General features: G+C 45.0%; 1 protein-coding gene across 4 annotated transcripts in view; it reads right to left on the bottom strand.

The window, feature by feature from the left end:
• The window catches only part of NUP188 (nucleoporin 188), a 1,828,090-nt gene that overhangs the window by 1,344,743 nt on the left and 458,855 nt on the right, over window positions 1-24,492 (bottom strand). For all 4 annotated transcript variants that reach the window (XM_069609202.1, XM_069609203.1, XM_069609201.1 and 1 more), the window contains exon 9: window positions 21,579-21,790. In XM_069609202.1, coding sequence (XP_069465303.1) covers window positions 21,579-21,790 — 212 coding nt within the window. The remainder of the gene's footprint in view (window positions 1-21,578; window positions 21,791-24,492) is intronic.

Below are 24,492 nucleotides of genomic sequence, written 5' to 3'. Positions count from 1 at the left end.
TGGTAATTGGCTTCCATCCTTAACTGGCCAGGGAGATTGTTCCAAAGGCCTGCTGCCTATAGGGAAGGATTTACCTGCCCCGTTTTTAAGTCTGAAGGGAGCTACCACTATCAGACCTTGTTCGGCTGATCTTAGGTCTCTCGTAGGTTTGTCTGGAATGATTTTAGTTTTCAGGTATGCAGGGGCTTTGCCAAAAATACATCTATGCGTGAGGGATTTAAATTGGACTCTCCAATTTTAAGCCAGTGAAGTTCCTTCCTGGCTTTGCTGATGTGCTGATAACTGTTTTTTTTGCTTAATGATTCTCACTGCATTGTTTTGCAGAACTTGGTAGCTGTGGTAGCAGTTTTATAAGCTCCTAGAATTAGGGCATTGCCATAGTCTAGGCGAGATAAGATGGTAGCTCTTGCGACCGTGGCGCTATTTTCCTAAGATAAGTAGGGTCTTGTGCCTTTTAGTAGGCGCAGGTGGTACGAGCACGTTTTTGTAACGTAAAGGGTTTGAGCATCTGATCCCAGGGATGCTTCTAGCATCATCCCCAAGGTTTTAAAATTGTTTAGGACCTTAATTTGGGTGTTTTTGATGGTGAAGGTGTTGTAAGCAGGATGGAGCTTAGATCTGACAAGATTGGAGCCAAAGACCATAAGCTCTGTTTTGTTGCCGTTTAGGCACATCCAATTTTGGTCCATCCATTGCTCTAACACGTTGTAAACTAGGCTTAGCTTTTTGTTGTCCTTTTGATGGTCTCCACTTAGTTCAATTACCAGCTGAGTGTCGTCAGCGTAATTGGTAAAGAACGGGTTGATGTTGTCGAGTACTATGCAAAGAAACCTAAGGTAGAGGTTAAACAGGAGTGGGGACATGCTGGCACCTTGTGGGACTCCAAAGGTGATTTCTTTTTCTATTGAGAATAGATTTCCCCAATGAACTCTAGATGTTCTGTTTTGTAGGAAAGACATGATCCAGCTTATTGCTTCATCTGAGCAGTTTACTTTTTTTTTTTAGCGCTGTCTTGAGTAGGTTGCGATATAATAGGTCGAAAGCAGCGCTCAGGTCCAAGAGAACGAGCAAGCCATATATATAGCGCACCAGGTACCCTAAGGCTTAAGGGCGCTGTCAAACGCAAAACATTCAAACATGACAGGACAGATACATACAGCCGAATCAAGGACCTCGCTCACAAGCGAGAATCCAGCCAGAAAAGGGTCAGAACAGATGGATGTAATTCATGAAAAAAGTACGGTTTTCAGCCCCTTCTTAAAAATTTGATAGTGAGAACTGCCACCTGCGAACCTCAGGTACTTTCTGTGCTTGAGATGAATTGGCACATGAAAGTAAGCATCCTGAAGGTCCAATGATACCAACCAGTCTTGGTGTTGGAGAGCCTGAAGGATCTGAGAAAGGGTTACCATCTTGAGCTTGTCCATCCTGAGTCCTAAGTCCAAGATGGGTCTCAATCCTCCGTCCTTCTTGGGAATCAGAAAATAAGAGGAATACCAACCCTTGTTCCTCTCCGCTACAGGTACATGTTCTCTTGCACCTTTCTCTAGCAGGGTTAAGATTTCCTGTACAAGGAGCAGATCTGGAATTTTGACAGAGCTGGTTCCCGGTGGTTGATCCGGAGGCCTTTTTAGAAAAGGAAGGCGGTAACCTTGAGCTACTATTTCTAGTGCCCAAGCATCTGAAGCCCCGCCATTCGTTCAGATGCTGAGAGATTCTGCCTCCCACCGGGGTCTTGTGCGTCAAGGCCTCAGAGTGGCTTAGAGGCAGCTGCAGCAGCGGCTGAGGGAAAACATACCGCTGCTGGGTCTGATTTAGCACCACTTCCACGTCCACCACGAGGAAATTTTCTTTGTCCTTTCTGTACGGCCTGTCCTTTTCCTCTACCAAATGAGGAATAGTAACGAAAAGAATGACCTCTCCAGAAAGATGAGCCAGAATAAGGTTGCCAAATGGAGGTGCTAAGGGACTTAGCCGCCGCCTTGGAGGTCTGCAGCTTCTCCAAGCTTTCATCTGCCTGGCTGCCGAACAACCTCGAGCTGTCGAAAGGCATGTTTAGTAGTCTGGCCTGCACATCTGGTGCAAGCCCCGACTTTCGCAACCACGCAAATCTGCGCAGTACTGTGCTTGTAGCCATGGATCTGCTAATGCGGTCAGCCGTATCTAGTCCTGATTGCAGACTCTCCCATCGCCTCCTTGCCATCTTTAACTATATTCAGAAAGCCTTCCCTTTCTTCACCTTCTGGAATATGTTCAGCCACCAACTTAACACAGTCCCACATGGTATGGGTGAACCTGGCTAGAGCACAGTTAACAGAGGACTTTAGGGCCTTACTGCCCGAGGTAAACACTGCTAGCCCAAGCATCCACTTTATCATCATCTCTATCACAGGGAATAGAGGGATAGGCTGGCTGTGTGGTGGAAGTCGCAGCCTGGACCACCAGACTCTCAGGTGTAGGGTTTTTGCTGAGATAATCAGGGTCACTGCTTGATGGTCTATACTTCCTGGCAAAGACAGATTCAGGAGTCTCCCAGTTATCTAACACCTTCCTTTGAAGGGCCTTCTGAAAAGGAAGAACTGGGTCTTTTTGGGGACCCTGATCCAGGATGTCCATCATGTCATCCTGCTCGAAGGTTGGTGAGGCCCTACTCCCAACCATGTAGTCAGTGACACGGTTCATAAGATTCCAGTACCCTGAATTTGCATGGTCTGAAGGGTCAGGTTTAGCAAACTCCAACTCTGGTGATGTATCAAGACCACTGGCAGAGTGGAGGGAGTCGCAGAGATCTTTCATTCTTGCCTCAGGGTCAATTAATTCTTCAGGCACTTCCCTAGTGCCAAATCTGATTCCCAATGGAGAAATATCCCCCTTTGAGGCACTTTCCTCCTCTAAAATAGAGGACATTGACAAAAAAAAAAATAGTCTTTCTTCGGTACAGGTCTGTATACTTACCTGAACCGGAATTTGCCTCGAGGGAACCGGAGGAATCGTTGAAGACGTCGAAGACTTCATCAATAAAGGAGTAAATGTATCCTTTGACTTCGGTGTTGAAACGATCAGCGCCGATGAAATCATCGAATGCTTTGACGCCTTATGCTTCTTGATCGGTATCGGAGACGGACTCGACTCTGGGAACCTTCGAAACTTTAGCATGGGGTCGAGAATGTTGAGTTCACGATATACTACTGGACTTAGCCAAAGTAGTTTTTTACCTTCCTGCGTCGTCCAAAGGAGCAACAGGGGTCTGGCTCTTTCGGGCTCTTGTGAGGGGGTTGTGGCCGCATTCTCAAAGATTCGCACATTTCCACCCTAAAAGCATTCCACTTGTTGGGGAAATCCGACTTAGTCGGGCATCGTATAATATCAGTGGAGGTGTCCGATGACGAAGAGGGAGACCTATGATGTCTCTTCTTCACCTTCTTAGAAGACGAAGATTGTCTCGACCTACTCCTAGAACGAGACCTCTTCGAGTGCCTATGTCGAGTAGCGTCTTTAAACTCACCTGACTTTTTATATTTCTTCAAAGTGGCGTTCGAAGGTTCCCGCCCCACCGCCAATTTATCTTTGCATTCATGGAGAGCTTTTTCAGTCAAGGACAGAAGCCACAGTCGTCGGTCCGATGGTCCGAACCCAAACACCAAATGCAGACACGGTGAGGGTCTGTTGTCGACAATTTCACCCCACAGTCGTGACATTTTTTTAAACCTGAGACGATATTTTTCATTGAGGAAAAACTAAGCGTGACGTTAACTCGATGCAAAGCTATCGGAAAAACGGAACTGAAGACAACGGGCGCGGCACAAGCAATTTTTACTACAGGTGATGTCGACACTCCACAGCGGCCCTCGAGGGACATGAACGCCACGACATCGTGCACAGTGCCATCTGCCGAGAACATTTTTCCAAAGCAGCAAAGATGGTGAGATACAAATATCGGAGATGAGGAATACGTGGGAGGACACAATCCATTCTAAGGTGTATTTCTTTTTAACTGTGGCAAGTCTGCTTGGATAACAAAGTGGTGACAAAGCATCATGGCTAGAAATTACACTGGTGCTATTGTGAGGAAGTGGAAAGTCCTTATTCCACCAAGAACAAAGGATTTGCTATTGTTGGAACTTTAGCTAACAAACCTTTACCTCGACATTTAAACATCAAGAACTGATCTGAGACCATCTTACCTACATGGATTTCCTTGTGTTGAACATTGGAGATGAACTCACTTTGATTCCTGGGGACAGGAAATCGCCCATGTTATTGTAAGGTTATCAAGAAACTGAATATTACTGTTGATATTTGAATTGCCATATCTTTTCTTTGTGTATTTAATGTTTAAGTGTGCTGGAAAGACATTCTATTGTTAAAAGTTTGTATGCCGTACCCTCTGGGAACACTACAAACAACTGACTACAGGCATAGGAAACCCAACCTTTGGTATATGCATGTACTACTAAGTTTTGGTAGCATGTTGAGCAGCCAGGCTTATCTCAAGAGCGGTCAATGGGAGCTGTAGTGGAGTTACACAGAGATTTACAGTTACAAGTATTCAAATAAACTCTTACACTCAAGGTTTGTTGAATAAACAATTATTAATTTATCAGTCAGTTAGAATAAGCCCACTTCAGAAGGGAGCAATATAATAATAGTAACACACAAATCCACTTCATGAAATACACACTCGTAATCTCTCTAATTCAGTAGATATCCTTTCGGGATGGCCCACAGGCACGACCTACACCCTCAGGTGACTTCAATTGCTAGGGTGCTGGGGACATTAATATATCACTGTTGCATTTAGGATCATATAGTAAGAAGTCAAAGGAAAGGATTATTTAGAACAAACAAGAGACCACAAATATTCTTAAGCAGGCAAATACTTTCAGATCCCCTAATAAGAGTCATTCAGTGGAAGAGGCAAAGCCAAAGTCAATAGGCAAAAGTCTATGTAAGCTGAAGCACTTCTTTGTAGGTAAGTAGAAAGTCTATGCACAATGTTTTTGAAGTCTTTGAAGAAAAGAAGAATCAAATGTAGGGCCACAAGCTGATTAGACTTGTGAGTAGCAGAAGATGCAAGCAACTCTACAGTAAGAGGCAAGTTCTCTCAGACTTTTTACAGTACCTTTAAAATGAAGAAAAGATGTAATAGATGACTCCTGTTCCAGTGCAGCTCTCACTATTCCTGGGCCTCAGTCGCGGGGACAAGAGGGAGGACGTCAAGGGGGGACTCCTGCAATGCACGGGGACGGTCGCAACCGGCAAACTTCACTTTCAGTGGCTGTTCAGTGTTTGAGCTCCCTGCAGCTACTGCAAATAGCAACACTGCGATTCCTGGCTGTCGAGATAGACTTTTTTTGCTTTGGGGGTCCCGCACTCTGTTGAGGGGCCTCAGGCTCGGTCAGTCCTGCTTATTGGGAGTCCGGAGGATCTTCCTGGAGCTCTAGGCCAGCTTAAAAGCAACGCACACAATCTGGTGTTCCTCTCCCTGGCTATACGATTTCCAGCAGCAACTGTGGTAATTGAACCAGCTCCGAGATGGGTGTCCAGGTGGCTTACTTTGGAGGTGATTGGTCCCACCAACTCAAGCGGAGAAGTCGTCCTTGCAGGGGCTTCTCTGTCGATGCGAACTTGGCGTTTAGGCACTGCAGCAGGGCTTCACCGGGCAAACCAACAGTCCAGGAGTTGCAGCCGACGTCCTCTTCAAGTTCTTCTTCGGTTCCTTCGTCCAGTGGTCGACTCTGCCTTCGAAGCCAAAAGACTCGCCTTTTATTCATCTCTCTCCCATTCATTCCACCCTAGCTGTCAATCACTCAGCAGGCTGGCGGTCCTTGCTGGAATGTCAGCCGGCCAACCATCACAGAGCGCATTTGGGCCTCCTAGGAGACTAAGCACAGTGAGATTAGGGCACCTCCCTCACTTCCTGCCTACCCCTGACACCCTGGAGCCAGAGGTGGGCTTCACTCGTGAATCCGGCCAAAGGCAAAATGAACAATAGGACCAAACCTGGTTTGGCGTGCAAAGTAAATCTCAAGAAGTACCTTTCCACAAAGAAATGGTGAAAAAAGAAGACCAGGGCCATTTTGACAAGAATTGCAACCTTGGGTGCTTTACTACAACTGCGAACGCAGCCCGCGGTAAATGCACACCATGGTAGTTAAAACAAAACCACTGCCACCAGCCATTCAGTGAGGAAAGGGTAACAAAAAAAATGTTACATGAGAGCCTAGACAAAGGGGATACTAGGTAACCCCTCCAGCACCCCATTGTAAGATAGTGTGTTGCTGGGTCTAGAAAGTTACAAAGGTAAGTAAAGTCAATTTCACTTTACTGCTCTTGAAAACAGTAGTTTATCCCAGAAAAAGTATTCAAACCATTGGGAAATTTGAAAGACTTCCCTGTGTCACTGCACTGAAGGTGCTGTGTGACACAATGTAAAGGATGAAACACAGTGCACAAAATCACATTAAAATACATGAGAGAGTGGGAAAAAGGGTCCCACACACTTTCCAGGTTAAAAAAAATAAAGTCCGCAAAATCCAACACAGTTGCTGGGGGTCTCTAAAGTGGAGGGAATTAGCACATTTCTGAGAATTCTACCTAACACCTATGTTAGAGTGTTTCCCTTTAGTTTTGTTACGGAGAGAAATCATCAGTAGAGAAGGGATAGTGAGGCATTTAATATAATAGAGAGGATAAACGAGAATAGGGATGGTGATGCGCTCTACACCATTACAGTAATATAAAGCAGTAGTGTATATATTTTTTAATTAGAACAAACAGCTGACACACGTTTCGACACACAGGTCGTCTTCAAGGCTGGGTAATGAAAATAAAAATCAATTGTACATTCAAAACAAGTAATCATATAATCAAATGAAGAGCAAGGTATAAGTCACATCAGCACAGAAATTAAATAAGCAAAAAAGAAGAAATTATATATACCAATACACAAATGATTGATATGGAAATTTAAAAAAGCATTGCATACCACATGTCAGGTACAGAGTGAAGGCGGTTGCAGTAACAAAAAAGAACATAATGTGCCATACTAAAAGGAGATGACATGGTAATTGTTGGGAATCATGCTATAATACCACATTGATTGTATGGGTACCCAGTGTTCACATGAACACCTAAATCAAACCGCATATGATTCAAGCGCTAGCCAAATGAAACGATTGTCTGAGGGACCCCAAAAGGGAAAAGGTGAGAGAAAAGATAAACAAAGCGCCAAGGTACTATTAGGTACCATAGTATGTGACCGATAAGTATCCAATCCGAATATGCAGCCCATGTTGATAGATAAAGAGGGTGGCACATGAAATATTCTTACAGTGCACCAATTGTAATAAACGAAAATCTGAAGACTCCTGGATAATTAAAATAAATTGCTGTCAGGGACTAAGTAACTGAGTAAACAATTCAATAACATGAATCCAAACGGACGGTCACATACTTATTCGGAGGCCGTGGAAACTACACAGCTTAGGAAATCTAAATTGTCATACAAATGACTGTCAGAAGGATGAATAACAGCCACAATGGCTAAATCAGGTATATCGCCTGGAAAATAATAATAAAAGAAGCAAGCATTCAGGTCCAGAATCTAGTAGAAGCTGTCTAAATCTAGTTAAGCCGTGCAAAAAACACCGTTCCGGGGAAATACTTACTCGTTCAATCGAGCAACGGTACAGAGATGCTGGGTGATCACAGTGCGCAGCGCCAGTGACAGTCTATAGTCAAGAAATAGTTCCGCGTACGTCACGCAAGTGACGTAGGAAGCGCAAGGACGCGTTGCGTCGCATAGATGACGTCACATATAAACAAAGTGAAATCGGAATAAGCGTAGCTAACAATTAAGTTAATAGCACAATCTCATGCTAAGGTAGGTGAATGGGGCATTATGGTGGGGCCCATAAATAAGTAGCCAATAACGCCGAAATGAAGAGACAAGTGCAAATAAAATATGGATTAATCAAAACAATAGATGACGAGTGAGTACGTGTCATCTCCCTCAAACTAGAGGCTCAAAGTAAAAAGTGGCATGTTTCAATCTAAGGCGTGTCCTGTCATGTGAATAGAATATATTCTTAAATTAATCCAATGGGTGCAATATTTAAACAGACTCGGGTGATTGTGAATACAAAATGACATGATACTGAATCCTAAAGATGGTTTGGTGCAACCACCGGCATTCGTGCATGCAAAGAACAGCTGACGGATTCAAAATTCTGCAAATGACATCTCACCAGTCAATATGTGAAGCAGGTGGTGCTGGCTAAATGATGTACAGGCCCTATTGATGAAATAAAAGATAAGACTGGGGTTTGAATAAAATCGATGCCGGTGCTTGAACACAAAAAACAGAGGACCTTGGTGCAGGCCAACCAGGTCCCAATACAGGCTCACTACACAATTAAAAAGAAGAGAAACACATCCATCTGATCTATTACAAATGGATTAGCCCTGATGTTACAAAAATGCATACATCTCATGATCAGAATTGAGACCTCGGGTTGTGCAACGTAAAAAACAAATAAGTTTGGCTTCCATTTGTCTAAGTTTGAGTTTGAGATTGCCTCCCCTTTTCCCCTTCTGCACTTCCATTAGTCCAATGTAACGTAGATCAGAGATATGATCCAATTGATGTTCAAGTTGCCAGTGAATGGCTAAACGTGATTTAGGTTCAGACATCTTGAGACTGGCCAGATGTTCCCAGATATGGACTCTGAGCTGCTGAATATTACTGCACACGTAGAGCTTGCCACAGATGAACAAGTTACTTCTTACCTTGTAACGTTCTTTCGATGGGATGTTCCTCCGACGTATTCCTCATCTTAGATATCTCCTTCCAGCTCTGCTGGCCTCGGAAATTTTTTTCTCTCTAGAGGGCGCTGCGCGTCGACGTCCTCCGAGTCGATGTCCTTCGACAGCCGCCGTATCGACGCTGACGTCATCCTGCCTATAAAGGCCGCGCGCAGCGTCCGTTGCTCAGTTCCGTTTTGTAGCCAACAATAATACTTTCTGAACTAACTAATCACCCTGAAGGAGCGTAAGCTGCAACAACAAGGGAAGTAGAACTGCGGGGATGGATGGGAGGGTCGATGAGGAATACGTCGGAGGAACATCCCATCGAAAGAACGTTACAAGGTAAGAAGACACTTGTTCTTCGAAGGGATTGTGTCCTCCGACGTATTCCTCATCTTAGATAGGCTCCCATAGCAGTATTCTATTATCGGAGGAGGGAGTACTGACTTCACGCTGTCTTCTATTGATGAATAGAATGCAGTACAGCCCTTCCAAACCTAGTCTCTTGACTGGAGGAGGAATCCAGATTGTAAAAACGTGTAAAGGTATGGACAGACGACCATGTAGCGGCCGCACATATGTCTTTAACCGGCACGCCTCTTTTGAGGGCCGATGAAGCTGCAATACCTCTGGTCGAATGAGCCCTAAGGTTTTGAGGGGGCTCTTTCCCTGCCAGTTTATAACATTCCAGAATGGCTAGAATAATCCATCTGGAAATGGTCTGCTTAGTTATTGGTAACCCCAGCTTGTGACCTGCGTAACCTACAAACAGCTGGTCTGCCTGTCTTATCCTGGCTAGTCTACTAATGTAAAAACTTAAAGCCCTCCTAGGGTCTAGCCTGTGTAACCTCTCTTCCTCTTTCCCCGGATGAGGAGGAGGATAGAAAGATGGTAGGGTAATCTTCTGACTGATATGGAATTCAGAAACCACCTTTGGGAGGAAATTAGGCTTCACTTGCAGGACAACTTTGTCTTTGTGAAATATAGTATGAGGGGGTTTACAAGAAAGAGCTTGTAATTCGCTCGCCCTTCTAGCAGATGTAAGTGCTATTAATAAAACAGTTTTAAGGGTAAGGAATCTTAACGAACAAGAATGGAGAGGTTCGAAAGGTGTACCCATCCGGAAAGTTAGTACTAAGTTTAAACCCCATAGGGGAACTTGGAATGGTCTTGGGGGATAAACATTGGTTAACCCCTTTAGAAACTGTATTACCAAGGGTAATTTGAAATAGGATGGTTCTTCCGCAGTACGCTTAAAGATGGATAGCGCTGCGAGATAGCCCTTAATGGTGCCAACTTGAAGGCCTGAATTTGCCAAATATAGTAGGAAGGACAAAACCATTGTTGTACCACATGAAAAAGGGTCGATATTCTGTTCTCTACACCAGCTGCAAAATCTGTTTCAACGGCAGCGGTACAAAGACTTTGTTGCTGGTCTCCTTGCCGAAATCAACACCTCGATAACATCATCAGGGAGGTCCCAATCCTTGTACCTCAGCCTTTCAGAAGCCAAGCGTGAAGGTTGAGGGTTTTGATGTCTGGATGGAGAACCTGACCTCCCTTCTGTGAGAGAGTAGGTTCTCTCTGAGTGGAAGTCGAATTGGAGGGCAGATGGACAAGTCTAGAAGGTCCGGGTACCACGTTCTCCTGGCCCAATCTGGGGCAATTAGGATCATGGTTCGCCGGAATCTTCTCAACCTCCTGATCATTTGAGGAATGACAGGGACCGGTGGGAACGCGTACAGAAGCGGAAACTCCCAGTCCACTATGAACGTGTCTCCTAGAGCTCCTCTCGGGGGAAATTCCCTTGAGCAGAACAGGTCGCATTTCCTGTTCAGGCTGGTGGCGAACAGATCTACCTGAGGGGTTCCCCAAAGGGCGAAGATCTCTTGAAGGACTTCCTGAGCTAGCTCCCACTCGTGGGAGACTGTGTTCTGCCTGCTCAGAGCGTCCGCTGTCAAGTTCTTCTCTCCGGCTAGGTGAACTTCCGATAGAGAGATTCCTTCTTGGATTGCTCAAAACCAGAGCTGCATCGCCTCTCTGCACAGGGGTAGTGATCCTACGCCCCCTCTTTTGTTGAGGTAATGCATGGCCACCGTGTTGTCCGTCATTATCAGGACGTTCTTCCCTTGTACAGCTGGCAGGAACGCCTTCAGCGCAAGTCTGATGGCTCTCAGCTCTAACAGGTTGATGTGTAGTCTGGACTCCGATGGAGACCAACAACCGCTGATGGTCAAGTCGTTGGCGTGGGCTCCCCACCCCGTGAGTGAGCCATCCGTGACTACTGTTATCTCCGGCCAGGGTTGCCAAAACTGTTCTCCTTTCAGAATGTTCTCCTGACAGGCCCACCACTGAAGGTCTCGAGCCACCCTGCCGGGAACCTGAAGAAGATCTGTCATTCTCCATGAGAATTGTGACCACTGAGTCCTCAGTGCCCACTGGAGGGATCTCATTCTCAGGCGAGCCTCTGGCACTAGGAAAATGCAGGATGCCATGAGGCCTAGCAACCTCAAAAAGTCGAAGGCTGGGAGACGTTGGGCATGTTGGAACTTGGTAACCATCTGTAGAATATCTTGAGCCCTCACCTCTGGTGGCGAGGCTTTTCCCAGGGAAGTGTCCAGGATCGCTCCTATGAACTGGAGTCTCTGCGATGGTATCATTTGTGACTTCTTTAAATTGAGGGAGAAGCCCAGTCTGTGAAGGAAGTGGCACACGTGATTTACTGGATCTGAGCTTGTTCCGGAGAAACAGCCCTGATCAACCAATCGTCCAGGTAGGGGTAGACGTGAATCCCTTCCCTCCTTAGACTTGCAGCCACTACCGACATTAACTTGGTGAAGACCCTCGGGGCGGAGGTCAGCCCAAATGGCAGCACTCGAAATTGATAGTGAGAGTTGCCAATTGCGAACCTCAGGTATTTCCTGTGTTTGAGATGGATAGGCACATGGAAATAAGCGTCCTGAAGGTCCAGAGATACCAACCAGTCCTGGAACTGAAGGGCCTGGAGGATCTGAGAAAGAGTGACCATCTTGAATGTGTCTTTTCTGAGGAATTTGTTCAATTCTCGCAAGTCCAAGATGGGTCTCAGTCCTCCATCTTTCTTTGGAATGAGAAAGTAAGGGGAGTACCAGCCCTTGTTCCTCTCCGCTACAGGTACCGGTTCTATGGCACCTTTCTCTAGCAGGTCCCAAATTTCCTGCAAGAGGAGCGGATCTGGAGCTTTCTGAGAGCTGATCCCCGGTGGATGACTCTGAGGTATACGTAGGAAAGGCAGGCAGTAACCTTGGGCAACTGTTTTCAATGCCCAAGCATCTGACATGATAGCCTGCCATACATCAGATGTTGAGTCAACCTGCCTCCTACAGGTGTCCTGTGAGGGAAGTCCTCAGAGTGGTTTTGGGGCGGCTGATGCAGATGCCGATGGTAAAGAGGCACCTGCTGTTGTTGCGGCTTTTGAATATCTACCCCGTCCACCTCGGGTAGTTCTTCTTTGACCCCTTTGAGCCGGTCGTCCTCTACCTCTTCCGAATGCGGAGTAGAAGCGAAAGGACTTGCCCCTCGCAGAGGTTCCTGTGGGACGAAAAGGAGTCTGACGGATTGCAGCTCCTAGGGATTTTGCTGCTGCTTTTGAAATTTGCAGTTTTTCTAAACTGTCAACCGCCTTTTTCCCGAACAAAGAAGAGCCATCGAATGGCATGTTCAAGAGCCTGGCATGCACATCTGGGGCAAAACCCGACCATCTCAACCAAGCGAATCTCCTGGTTGCTGTACTTGCCGCCATTGCTCTGCTGATACTGTCAGCCGAATCAATACCCGTCTGGAGGGATTCGCACATAGCGTCTTTACCGTCCTGTATAATATTGAGGAACGCATCCCTTTCTTCTCCCTCCGGGATGCAGTCAGCCGCTGTAGAAGCACACTCCCAAAGTGTATGGCTGAACCTAGCAAGGGTGCAAGTAGCATTAACAGATTTTAACGCCATGCTACATGCTGAAAAGACTTTCTTTGCCATAGCGTCATATTTTTTATCGTCCCTGTCCTGTGGGACGGTAGGATAAGCCGTCTTGACATCGGTAGAGGATGCTGCCTGTACCACCAGACTTTCTGGGGATGGGTGTTTAGACAAAAACTCTGGGTCTGTAGAAGATACCCTGTACTTTGTAGACAGTTTTTTATTTACTGCTGGTACTACATCTGGGGTTTCCCAGTTTGTCATGATCCTTCTCTGAAGAGCTTTATGAAAAGGCACCACAGGATCCTCCTGTGGGCCTTTGTCAAGAATATCCGTGATGTCATCTTGTTGGAAAGATTGTGAAGGTGCAGACCACCCCATGAACTCTGTAATCCTGGCCATTAAGGCTCTGTAGGGGGTTTCAGCATGCTCCCCTGGGTCTGGCTTAGCAAACTCCACCTCAGGCGAAGTGTCTAACCCACTTACCTCATGTAAAGAATCATGAAGATCCTTTAACCTGCGCTCTTCAGAGGGAAATTCCTCTCTAACTGGGGTTACAGGTCCCTGTAACTCAAATGTGTCTTCCTGTTCAGACAAATCACCCTCTTCTAAAATTGAGGATATAGTTCTCAATTGTTCTGAACTCATAAAGGGAGTAAATCCCATTTCCAAGGCAGAGGGTGCCGAACTTGTCATTATTGGCCTCGAAAACGTCGATGTCGTCGACGGCTTCGAGCGTGGCGTCGAAAACAGAGGTGGAGGCCTCGAAGACCTCGACAGAATTGGAATTCTACTCGACAATATCGAAGCCATCGACGTCGAGGGCCTGGGGATAGTCACCGGATGTGTGGTAACCGTGACTTTTCTCGGCGTCGACGCCGGTGTCGAAGCTGGCTTCGAGTCGACAGACCCGTGTGTCGAAGGTCCCTTCGACAACGGCGTCGAAGACATCGACGTCGACGGAACCTTAGTCGACGGCGTCGACAGAACCTTCGAGGAAGGTTTGGAGGTCATAGTCCTGCTCGAGGGTTCGAGACGCGCTCGAGAGGTTTCTTTCGCCGGGTACTGTGACTCGCGGCGTTTTTGACCTTCGGGTCTTTCGACCAGAGCATCGCTCTCGGCAGTCTTCGAGGGGGTCGAGGCTGCTTTCTCGAAGACGCTCATATTTTTTCGGAATTCCTCCCATTCAGCCCGGGAACTATGTTTCGTGGGGCAAGGGATTCTTTTTGGCGAAACAGAGGAAGAGGAAGACGGAGAAGGGGATCTTCGACGTCTCCTCTTCGAGTGCTTCGATCTCGAGGAGTGATGAGACCCACTCCGAGACCTGGAGCGCGAATGGTGACGAGGAGACGAGTGTCTCGACTTCGTCGACGAAGAAGAAGCTTTAAAAGTCTTTAAAAGTCTTTCTCCAGCTTCCCCCTACGCTCCTTCAGGGCCTTAGCTGTCATGGACAAACAGTCCTCGCATTCCGAACAATGGTGTTCAGCTCCCAAACACCACAGACAAATTCTGTGAGGATCGGTCAACGACATCTTTTTCCCACAATCTCGACATTTCTTGAAGCCGGATCGAGGAGTTGTCGGTTCCGACGAGGAAGCCATCGAGTACGGATCGAATAACTCGAGGTAAATAGGATTAATCTGACGAAGAACTGAGCAACGGTATTCCGAGGCACTGAGTAAGCGCGGAAAAACCGAACTGAGCAACGGACGCTGCGCGCGGCCTTCATAGGCAGGATGACGTCGGCGTCGATACGGCGGATGTCGAAGGACATCGACTCGGAGGACGTTGACGCGCAGCACCCTCTAGAGAGAAAAAATTTTCCGAGGCCAGCAGAGCTGGAAGGAGATATCTAAGATGAGGAATACGTCGGAGGACACAATCCCTTCGAAACATATTATGGCATAGAGCGCGTAGGTGGACTTGCAATGAATGAAATCACGTATTGTTACTTCTGAAACAAATTGGTCAGAGAAGACTTTGCATTTCGGGTGAGCCCATGGACACTAATTACAATTCACACATTTGTAAAAAATAAAAAAAAAAAGGTTGTCGTAACCAAGCGGTGTTGATCACTTTGTTGGCAAAGAAAGAGGGACCATTGATTTAATCGTTGGTGCTCTTGTGAACGTGAATTTGGGCTTGGGAGTCAAGTATGGTTCGAGGTCATGGTCCAGTCTGAAAATGTGCCAGTGTTTTTCAACCATTTTGTATAGTAATGAAGAATCCTTGGTAAATTGAGTAATAAGGGAAATATATTGTGGGGATTCTTTGCACTTCGTAACATGAGCCAAGAGGTCAGATTGTGTTACATTTGCAAACTTGGCGTGAGCTTCATCGATGACATGACTCTTATAACCCCGATTTAAAAAACTTTGATGAAGTAAATTACATTCCTCATCAAAAATCCTTGGAGTTGCTGCAATTACATCTGGCCCGATGAAATTCACCCATGGGTATGTTATCAATGGTCGCACGTTGGCGATTGCTCTGTGCTGCCAGTATGGAATTAACCTCGGTCGGTTTCCTGTAGGTGGTGGTATACAGGCGTTTGCCTTCACCGTAAATATGTAAGTCCAGGAAGTCAATTTGGTTCGAATCACACTTGCCAGTTAGACTGATCCCACATTTGATTGGTGTTGGCATGGGTAAGGAATTCCAAGAAAGAATCTTTAGTACCTCTCCAAATCAGTAAGATGTCATCAATGAAGCGTCGCCACATAATATTCGAGACAAATTGCTATTGATTAAGTATATGGGTTTCTTCATAATAAGCCATAAAGAGATTAGCCAAGGAAGGCGCAAACTTGGCCCTCATGGCTACTCCCTTGAGTTGAAGAAAAAACTTATCACTGAAAATGCACACATTGTTAGCTAATACAAATTGCAAAACTGCCTTGAGCATGTGGACATGATCCAAATATGATGCTGAAGTATTCCGAAAAACAATCTATCCTCTGTAATGCTAAATTGTGATTAATATTAGTGTAGAGAGCAACAACATCAATCGTGACTAACAAATAGTCTGGTTCCCATGTGATGGATTGTAGACCCTGAAGTATATGCGTGCTGTCCCTGATAAACAACTTAATTTGGACAACAAAGGGTTTAAGTGCTTCATCCAAATATTTAGATAGGACTTGCATAGCCCAATTGATTCCATTCATAATAAGCCATACCTCAGGTAATGTATCAAAGGATTTATGAATCTTTGGTAAGAAATACAAAGTAGGTAAGGTGGGATCAGTAATTAGAAGAAAGCTTTTTTCATCACCAGTTAAATATACCTTGGTATACCAAATGTCAATTAACTCAATAAGATCCCTTACTACACGCTTAGTAGGATCAGATTTTATGATCTGATAACAGTCAGGGGTATTAAGGTGTTTCAAACCCATAGTAATGTAGTCCTCAGTGTTTAAAATCACAATATTACCCCCCCCTTGTCTGCCTCTTGAATGACAATATTGTTGTCATTGGCAAGACTTTGGAGAGCTTTATTTTGATTGATGGTGAGATTGCATTTCTTATTGGGTTTTGTCTGCCTATCTAGATACAAGTGTATATCTTTTGTTAGAGCGTGATTGAAAGTTTCAATAACGTTGTCAGAAGTAAGTTGTGGAGTAAATTTGGACTTGCCTTTAAGTTCTTTTAGTTCAAGATAAAGTGTGTTAATACCCAGATCTTCGAATACACTTGAGGATTGTGTGCTGGCCTCTTGGTCAAGAGAAACTAAGGTCTCAATAGTACTCAAGTCCCCAATAGTGAAAGTGCTGGGGGGGGGAGGGGTCAGGTTTAGGTTTAGGGGTGAACATAGTAACCGGAGTTGCATAGAATTTTTTAAACTTGAGTTTCCTCAAAAATTTGAATAAATCAATCTGGAAATTGACAAAATTCGTACCAATACTGGGTGAGAAAGATAAACCTTTATTGAGAGCAGACTTTTCATCGGGATTCAGAACCTGTTTAGAAAGATTGATCACCAAATCTGAATCTTCTATTGTCCCAAACGTTTGAGTGCGTCCAGATCCCTGGACGAGTGCAGTCTTCGTCCGAGCTTCCGCTTGCTGCACCTCCTGCCCCTTGTGTGGTTTGCGTAGTTGGAGTATACACAGTGGGAGTTTTGGTGGAGCGTACTTGTTTTATATTAGCAAATCTTACTTTGCCTTTCTTGAAACGTCCGATTTCGCTTAAAAAGAAAATTCCTTTCAGATTAGGGGTATAAACAGATTGAATCCCATTTGTATCAGGTTCTCCTGGTTCTGTTTCTGAGTCCGTGTGAGAACTAGCGGGAGTGGTATTGGCAGAGGTTGTTTTAATGTTAGCATTGAGATTATCATATTTCGGTTGAAATGTATAAACTATCTTGTCGATAGTCTTTGTCCTCTCGAAACAACTTTCTAAATTTGCGCATTTTGATTTCATCTCGATATACAACAAAAATATCATGCATCTTTTCATAATTTTTCTGCTTAGTTTCTTCTGCGTTGGGCATGGGCATGCTACTTATTTCTTCTTTAATAGCTTGAATTTGAATAAGTACTCGTTTGTGTTCTCTAGTGGCATGAAGGATAAGTAATTCTAGCATGTGTCTGGAACTCCGATTAAGATTATTACCCATTGTTCCGCTAGGTCTGCATCCTCCTCTTGATCAAGATTCGCGAATGTCAATATTCGTAAACCTCTAGGAATGATATTGTTGTCAAGATAGTTAGTGAGGGATGCCTGTTCCCAGTATTTATTGATTTCTTTTCTCGACAAACATTCTAGTTTGATGAATTTTTGTTTGAGGGTTTCTAGTACTGAATAATTAGTCTTGAAGGCATTGGCCGTGCTGCCTTCTGGGGGCAAATAGTGCTGCTCTATCCTGGTCTCTATTGGACATATAGTCAGTCATTGTATATCAGTGATGGTCAGTTGGCACAGAAAATGTCGAAATCTAATCGTAAAGGAATGAGAGTGGATTCGAAACTAGGTATCTGTGCGCTAGTTATCACTGTTTGGATTATGGTGAAGAATGTGAACTAAGGACTGGTGACAAAATTTGGTGGAGGCAGAAATCACTCTAATCCCGCCAACCAATCCACTCTGGTTGGTGCTAATAGAGAGGATAAATGAGAATAGGGATGGTGATGCGCTCTACACCATTACAGTAATACAAAGCAGTATTGTATATATTTTTTAATTAGAACATAACCAGCCGACACGTATTTCGACACACAGGTCGTCTTCAAGGCTGGGTAATGAAAATAAAATTCAATTGTACATTCAAAACAAGTAATCATATAATCACATGAAGAGCAAGGTATAAGTCACATCAGCACAGAAATTAAATAAGCAAAAAAGAAGAAATTATATATACCAATATACAAATAATTGAAATGTAAAATAAAGCATTGCATACCACATGTCAGGTACAGAGTGAAGAGTAGGCGGTTGCAGTAACAAAAAAAAGAACAAAAAAACACAATGAGCAAACACTTGGTAACTAGCGTGATTAAAGGCATGTGCCATACTAAAAGGAGATGACATGGTAATTGTTGGGAAAAATGCTATAATACCACATTGATTGTATGGGTAATGGGTGTTCGAATGGACACCGAAATCAAACCACATGTGATTCAAGCAAGAGCCAAATGAAAAGATTGCATGAGGGACCCCAAAAGGGAAAAGGTGAGAGAAAAGATAAACAAAGCGCCAAGGTGCTATGGAGATATTAGGAACTATAGTTGTAAAATATATTAATTAGACAGCACGTTATTGACCGATAAGTATCCAATCCGAATATGCAGCCCATGTGGATAGATAAAAGAGGGTGGCACATGAAATATTCTTACCGCGCACCAATTGTAATAAACGAAAATCTGAATACTCCTGGATAATTATAAGAAATTGCTGTCAGGGACTAAGTAACCGAGTAAACAACTGGTTTGCAGCAGCAACTATGTGGAAATTCAACCAGCTCCAACAAGGATGATCAGGTGGCTTACTTTGGAGTTGATTGGTCGTCCTTGCAGAGGCTTCTCTGTCTATACAAATTTGGAGTTTCAGCACAGCAGCAGGGCTTTATTGGGCGAACCAACAGTCCAGGAGTTGCAGCAGGCGTCCTCTTCAAGTTCTTCTTCGGTTCCTCAGAAATGTGCTAATTTCCTCTAACTTCAAGACCCCCAGCAACTTTGCTGAATTTTGAGGACTTGATTTTCTTTAACCTGGAGAAAGTGAGACCATTTTTCCCCACTCTCTCATGTATTTTAATGTGATTTTGAGCACCGAGTCCGACAAACTCCATAGGCATCATCTTTTACATTGTGTCACACATCACCTTCAGTGCAGTGGCACAGGGAAGTCTTTCAGATTTCCCAAAGGTTTAAATACCTTCGCTTGGATAAACTACTGTTTCCAAGAGCAGTAAAGTGAAATTGAATTTACTTACATTTGTAACTTTCTAGACCCAGCACACACCTTTTTACAATAGTGTGCTGGAGGGGTTACTTAGTATCCCCTTTGTCTAGCTTCTCATGTAACAATTTTGTGTTACCCTTTCCTCAATGAATGGCTGGTGGCAGTGGTTTACATTTAACTACCGTGGTGTGCATTTATTGGGGGCTACGTTCGTAGCTGCAGTAAAGCACCCAAGGGTGCCACTTTTGTCTTTTTTTTTAATCGCCATTTCTTCTTGGAAAGTTCCTTCTTGAGATTTACTCTGCGTGCCAAATCAGGTTTGGTCCCTTCTTTCGCTTTGCCTTTGGCGGGAGTCTCAAGTGAAGCCTGCCTCTGGCTGCAGGGTGTCTGGTGGGGGCAGGAAGTGAGGGAAGTGCCCGAAACTCCCGGTGCTTAGTCTCCTAGGACACCCCAATGCAATGTGATGATTGGCCGGCTGACTGTCCTGCTGGGTGACTGACAGCTAGGCTGAAATGAATGGGAGAGCACTAAATAAAAGGTAAGGCTTTTGGCTTGGAAGGCAGAGTCGACCACTGGACAAAGGAACCGAAGAACAACTTTAAGAGGACGCCTGCTGCAACTCCTGGACCGTTGGTTTGCCCGGTGAAACCCTGTTGCTGTGCTGAAACTCCAAATTCCTATCGACAGACTACTTCTCCCTTTGAGTTGGTGGGTCCAATCAACTCCAAAGTAAGCCACCTGGACATCTTCTCAGAGCTGGTTTCATTTCCACAGAGTTGCTGCTGGAAACCGAAACGCCTGGGAGAGGAACACCAGATTGTGTGCATTGCTTTTAAATTGGCCAAGAGCTCCAGGAAGATCCTCCAGACTCCCACAAAGCATGACTGACCGAGCTTGAGCCCCCTCAACAGAGTGTGGAACCCAAAAAGCAAGAAGGTCCATCACGACAGCCAGAAACCGCAGTGTTGCTATTTGCGGTAGTCGCTAGGAGCTGAAACATCGAAGTGCCACTTGTTTGAAGATTCCTGGTTGTGAGCGGCGACCGTCCCATTGCAGTGCAGGAGTCCCTAGAAGTCCTCCCTCTTGTCCCCACGACTGAGGCCCAGGAACAGTGAAATCTGCAGAGCTGCACAGGAACAGAAGTCATCTGCTGCACCTTTTCTTCAATCCAAAGGTACTGTAAAGTCTGAGAGAATTTACCTCTTACTGCAGAATTGCTTGCATCTTCTACTACTCACAAGCCTAAACAGCTTGTGGCCCTACATTGATTTTTCTTTTCTTCAAAAATGTCTAAAACATTGTGCAAAGACTTTCTCTACTTACCTACCAGAAGTGCTTCAGCTCATATAGACTTTTGCCCATTGACTTTGGCTTAACATGTTTTACTGATTGTCTCTGCTTAGAGGATCTAAGTATTTGTCATCTCTTGTTTGTTCTAATAACCTTTTCATTTCACCAACTCCTAAGAATATTCTAAATGCAAGAGTAAGATATTAATGTCCCCAGCACCCTAACCTTTGAAGTCACCTGAGAGCGTAGGTTGCAACTTTGTCGGCCATGTATTTATTTGTATGTTGCTTCCATATTGCTCCCTTCTGAAGATGGCTTATTCTAACTGACTGATAAATGAATTATTGTTTATTCAAGAAACCTTGTGTGTAAGAGTTTATTTGAATACTTGTCATTGTGAATCTCTGTAACTCCCCTTCATCTCACATTGACCCCTCTTGAGATAAGCCTGGCTGCTCAACACGCTACCAGCCTGTGTAGTACAAGCGTATACCACAGGTTGGGTTCCTATTGCCAGGAGGTCTGGGTTGTTGTAGTCACACAATGGGCACTGCACACAATCTTGCCTAATTGGGGCAGTAAATGTGTATGTGCAATAATATGTTGAAGAAAGACAAAAATAATCAGGCAGAAGAGGAAGAAAGTAGTGAAAATCAGTCTACAAAACCCTGTAGTGTTGAGGAATCTTTTTACATCCGTAGAAAAAGATAACTGGCAGCACAGTGCATCATGAGGGCCTCTGAAGGCTGTTCTTAAAAGGGACCAAGGTCGGCACCATGTCCGGAAGGTCTCCATCTGGGTAACCCTAAATCTCAAATACAGCCAGTGACTTAAATAAGGGCTGCACCTCCTACAACTCAACGTGCAGTCATATTAATCAAGTGAGCATCCTCTCACCACTTGTAAAATTTGAGCATACCGTCTTGACCAGGAACTGAATTATCCTCACTAACTAGAGCATTACACCATTGAACAAATACCTAATCAACACAGGAAGTGAAAGTGTAGCTTTGGTAGGAACACATCATTGCCTTCCTGAAGGGTTCCTTACCAGTTGCCTATATGTTCAGACAGCATGTCAATGAGGGTTGCGCGTCACTGTCACTGATCCCCCAAACATACTCACCCAATGCGCTCTACTGTGGAGTCCATGGTGTCATCCACCAAGTGCCGATTTGTCTGCCGGCGCCCAAAACCCTGCTCTTTGAAAATCTTGGTGAAGGCCAGCAGTTCAGCAGGGGACATCTCAAAGTATGCATAGTACAGGAATATGGTTTCCAGGAGCATTGCCTGCTCCCGAAGGCACTGCATGAACCAGCGGGACACTTGGCGTTCCGTCTGCAGAAACAGAAAGGAGGCTTCAGTGGGAAGTTGATTACATAAGGAAGGGACACAGGCACAGATAGTTGAAGAGTAAACAGACAACTGCCAAAAACGAAGGTACCTGAAATAGGTGAACAGAATAAGTTTGAAAAGCTATACCGTGTTTGAACATAATATATACATTAACAATGGGTATCTAGGGGGACTCCTACAGAAAAGGTTACAGACTACTCACCATTACAAAGCAGGAAGCACAATGCCCCACCACACAAAACTACAACTAAACAATAGTCCCAAGTATGCTCGCCCCACGAAAATCAAAGAACCGTTCAGGACAGAAGGACAACACTGCAACACTACCCCGACCCTGAACCATTCAAAGCCTTAACCGACCAGGGTAACACTACATCACCTGAGAACAAATATCACCCACCCAGTCACACACCTGAAGATTAGGTTCAGACGCACCCACCAATCCAAACTATACTCAATAGGATACAGGTGGATCAGCGCATCACCACCAAAACAAGTCGGGCCTCGAAGAACCAGCAACATCTGAATCCACAGGTTGACAACTCTAACGGAATCTAAGTAGCTGAACCAGGATACAGACTCTACTAACCCAACCCTCAATCTTCTGCATACTAAAACCCACACAAAACCATACAACCATCTCTCTCCCAGCAATCCGCATGCACTTTACAACACTGCATCAACAACACATAAACGTCACCCACAGCATTCAAGGCCTTCCTCTGATCTGATACTAGCACCAAAGCCCAGCACTCTGTGTATACCGAGCTGAAGCTGCCAACAGCACACCACTTCTCCCACTCTCCTTCTCCCCTCCTCCCGACTAACCCTACCCACCCTTCCTGTTTTACAGATCTGCCAGAGCGCCTGGGGACCAATTCCGTTGGTGACGGTGCGCTAAGTACCGCTAACATAACATAACACCTGTAACTCTAGGTCTTCAGCACTGGCCTCTTTCAAAGACTTGTGCATTGAATATTTCCAGGTGTCAAAACATGGGAATCCACAGATACCGATTGATAGTTGCAGTAATAGTTACCAATAAACGACAGCGCTAGATACAGCCAATTCATCTCCATTCAAGGAGTTAGCCCCTCAACTATAGAGGTTGAGTGACCTACAGATACCATGCTTAGATTCTAGTCGTGGATTGCTCACAAATATACATCTGAGCAGGGAAGACTGGAGTTGAGGCAGTTTCTGGAGAACCCTCTGGAGGGATATACAATCACTAACCCGAAGAAGGGGCTAAAACACCCAGCCGAAAAGCAACCCAAAACCCCCTTAAAGTTTGGGAGTGTGGGCGAACAACAAAGCTGAGCTCTCAGGAAGGGTTAAGCAGGCTGACACAAAAGTACAATTAGTCCACATATGTATTCCACAGAAAATGCACTGCACAGATCTACTTAAACATGAAAGTTGAATTATGGTAGGTAGGCCATTTTAGCGAGAATTCTCTTCTAAGGCTAATTTCTTAGCTATAGGGTCCCCCAGCAGCTTTGCTGGATTTGAAGGGTTTATTTTTTCCTCCTGCTAAGAGTGAGACCCTTTTTTCCCACTCTTAAGACAGATTGCTAGTGTGTGTTTTAGGCTATCTTGTGTGCTTCTGGTCTATGGGATTTTTCTCACCCTCATAGGAATAATCTTTTTACCATGTGTGGTACACAGTACCCTCCGTGCCGTACCACAGGGGTGTCGCAGCGACCCCCAAACATACTTCATACCTGGGACTGACTACTGTCTCCCAGGGCATGTAAAGTCCCCATTGCCTTTACTAGTCAATTATGAACTGAACCAGTACAACCCCATCTTAATATGGAAGTACTGGGAATGTTTAATAGTTTTTCCCTAGTGTTAATGTTTGAGGGCGTACCGTGCAGTCCCGCTCTCAAAAGTTTCTGGCTGGTGGCAGAGGTTACTACTGTAAATATTCGACCGCAAATATTTCCCTTTGGGATTTTCCCATTGTTTGAGGCTACCACTTTTACTGACAGCCTCTAACATACCACCAGTTTATTTTTATATTAACTTTACTCCGGTAGGTTTTTATTGCCAGAAGTTTAATAATATTTCTTTCTCGTGTCTTTCTCTGTAATCCTAACCCAGGTCGGGGATCCTGTAACGCTCACCTGATTCCCGTAGAGGCGCCGGTCTTGACTGGGCGTATACCGTATCTTCAAAGGTGATGTGTAACACACGGCTGGCTCTTTGGGCTTGACCTCTGTGCACTGTATGTCTGGCTCGAAGCGTAAGATGTCTTAGGTAAGTGAACGCCGTGCTCTCCGTCTGCCTCGAGGCAGGGTGCTGTAACCAGTTTCTTCACTGGATAAGGGGAGCAGGCCTCTTGACTTCAGAGGACTGCTGTCCGTCGTTTATTGCACGAACGGTAAGTTTCGAGTAATTCTAATGTCTTTAAAGTCTTTAGTAATGATGTCTCTTGTTTTGCAGGGTTCCGGCGATGGCGGATGGCGGGCTGAAGTGAGTTGAAGATGGAGCCCGTGTGATGAATAGAAGCGCCTGGAAGCACGTAAGTAAGCGCTTGTTGCCTGCTTCACGATGCGCTCTAACTGTCTTTTTATTTTGCAGGTACAAGTTCGGGGCGGCTGCAGGGTGCTGGAATACCCACTGGGTTAGATGTGGAAAGGAGTAATGGCACGTGAGTATTAAAGTTCCCCAATGTCTTT

The sequence above is a fragment of the Ambystoma mexicanum genome, chromosome 8 (assembly GCF_040938575.1).
Source record: "Ambystoma mexicanum isolate Mex_15411 chromosome 8, UKY_AmexF1_1, whole genome shotgun sequence".
NCBI lineage: Eukaryota > Metazoa > Chordata > Amphibia > Caudata > Ambystomatidae > Ambystoma > Ambystoma mexicanum.
This window is presented reverse-complemented; position numbering and strand designations above follow the sequence as displayed.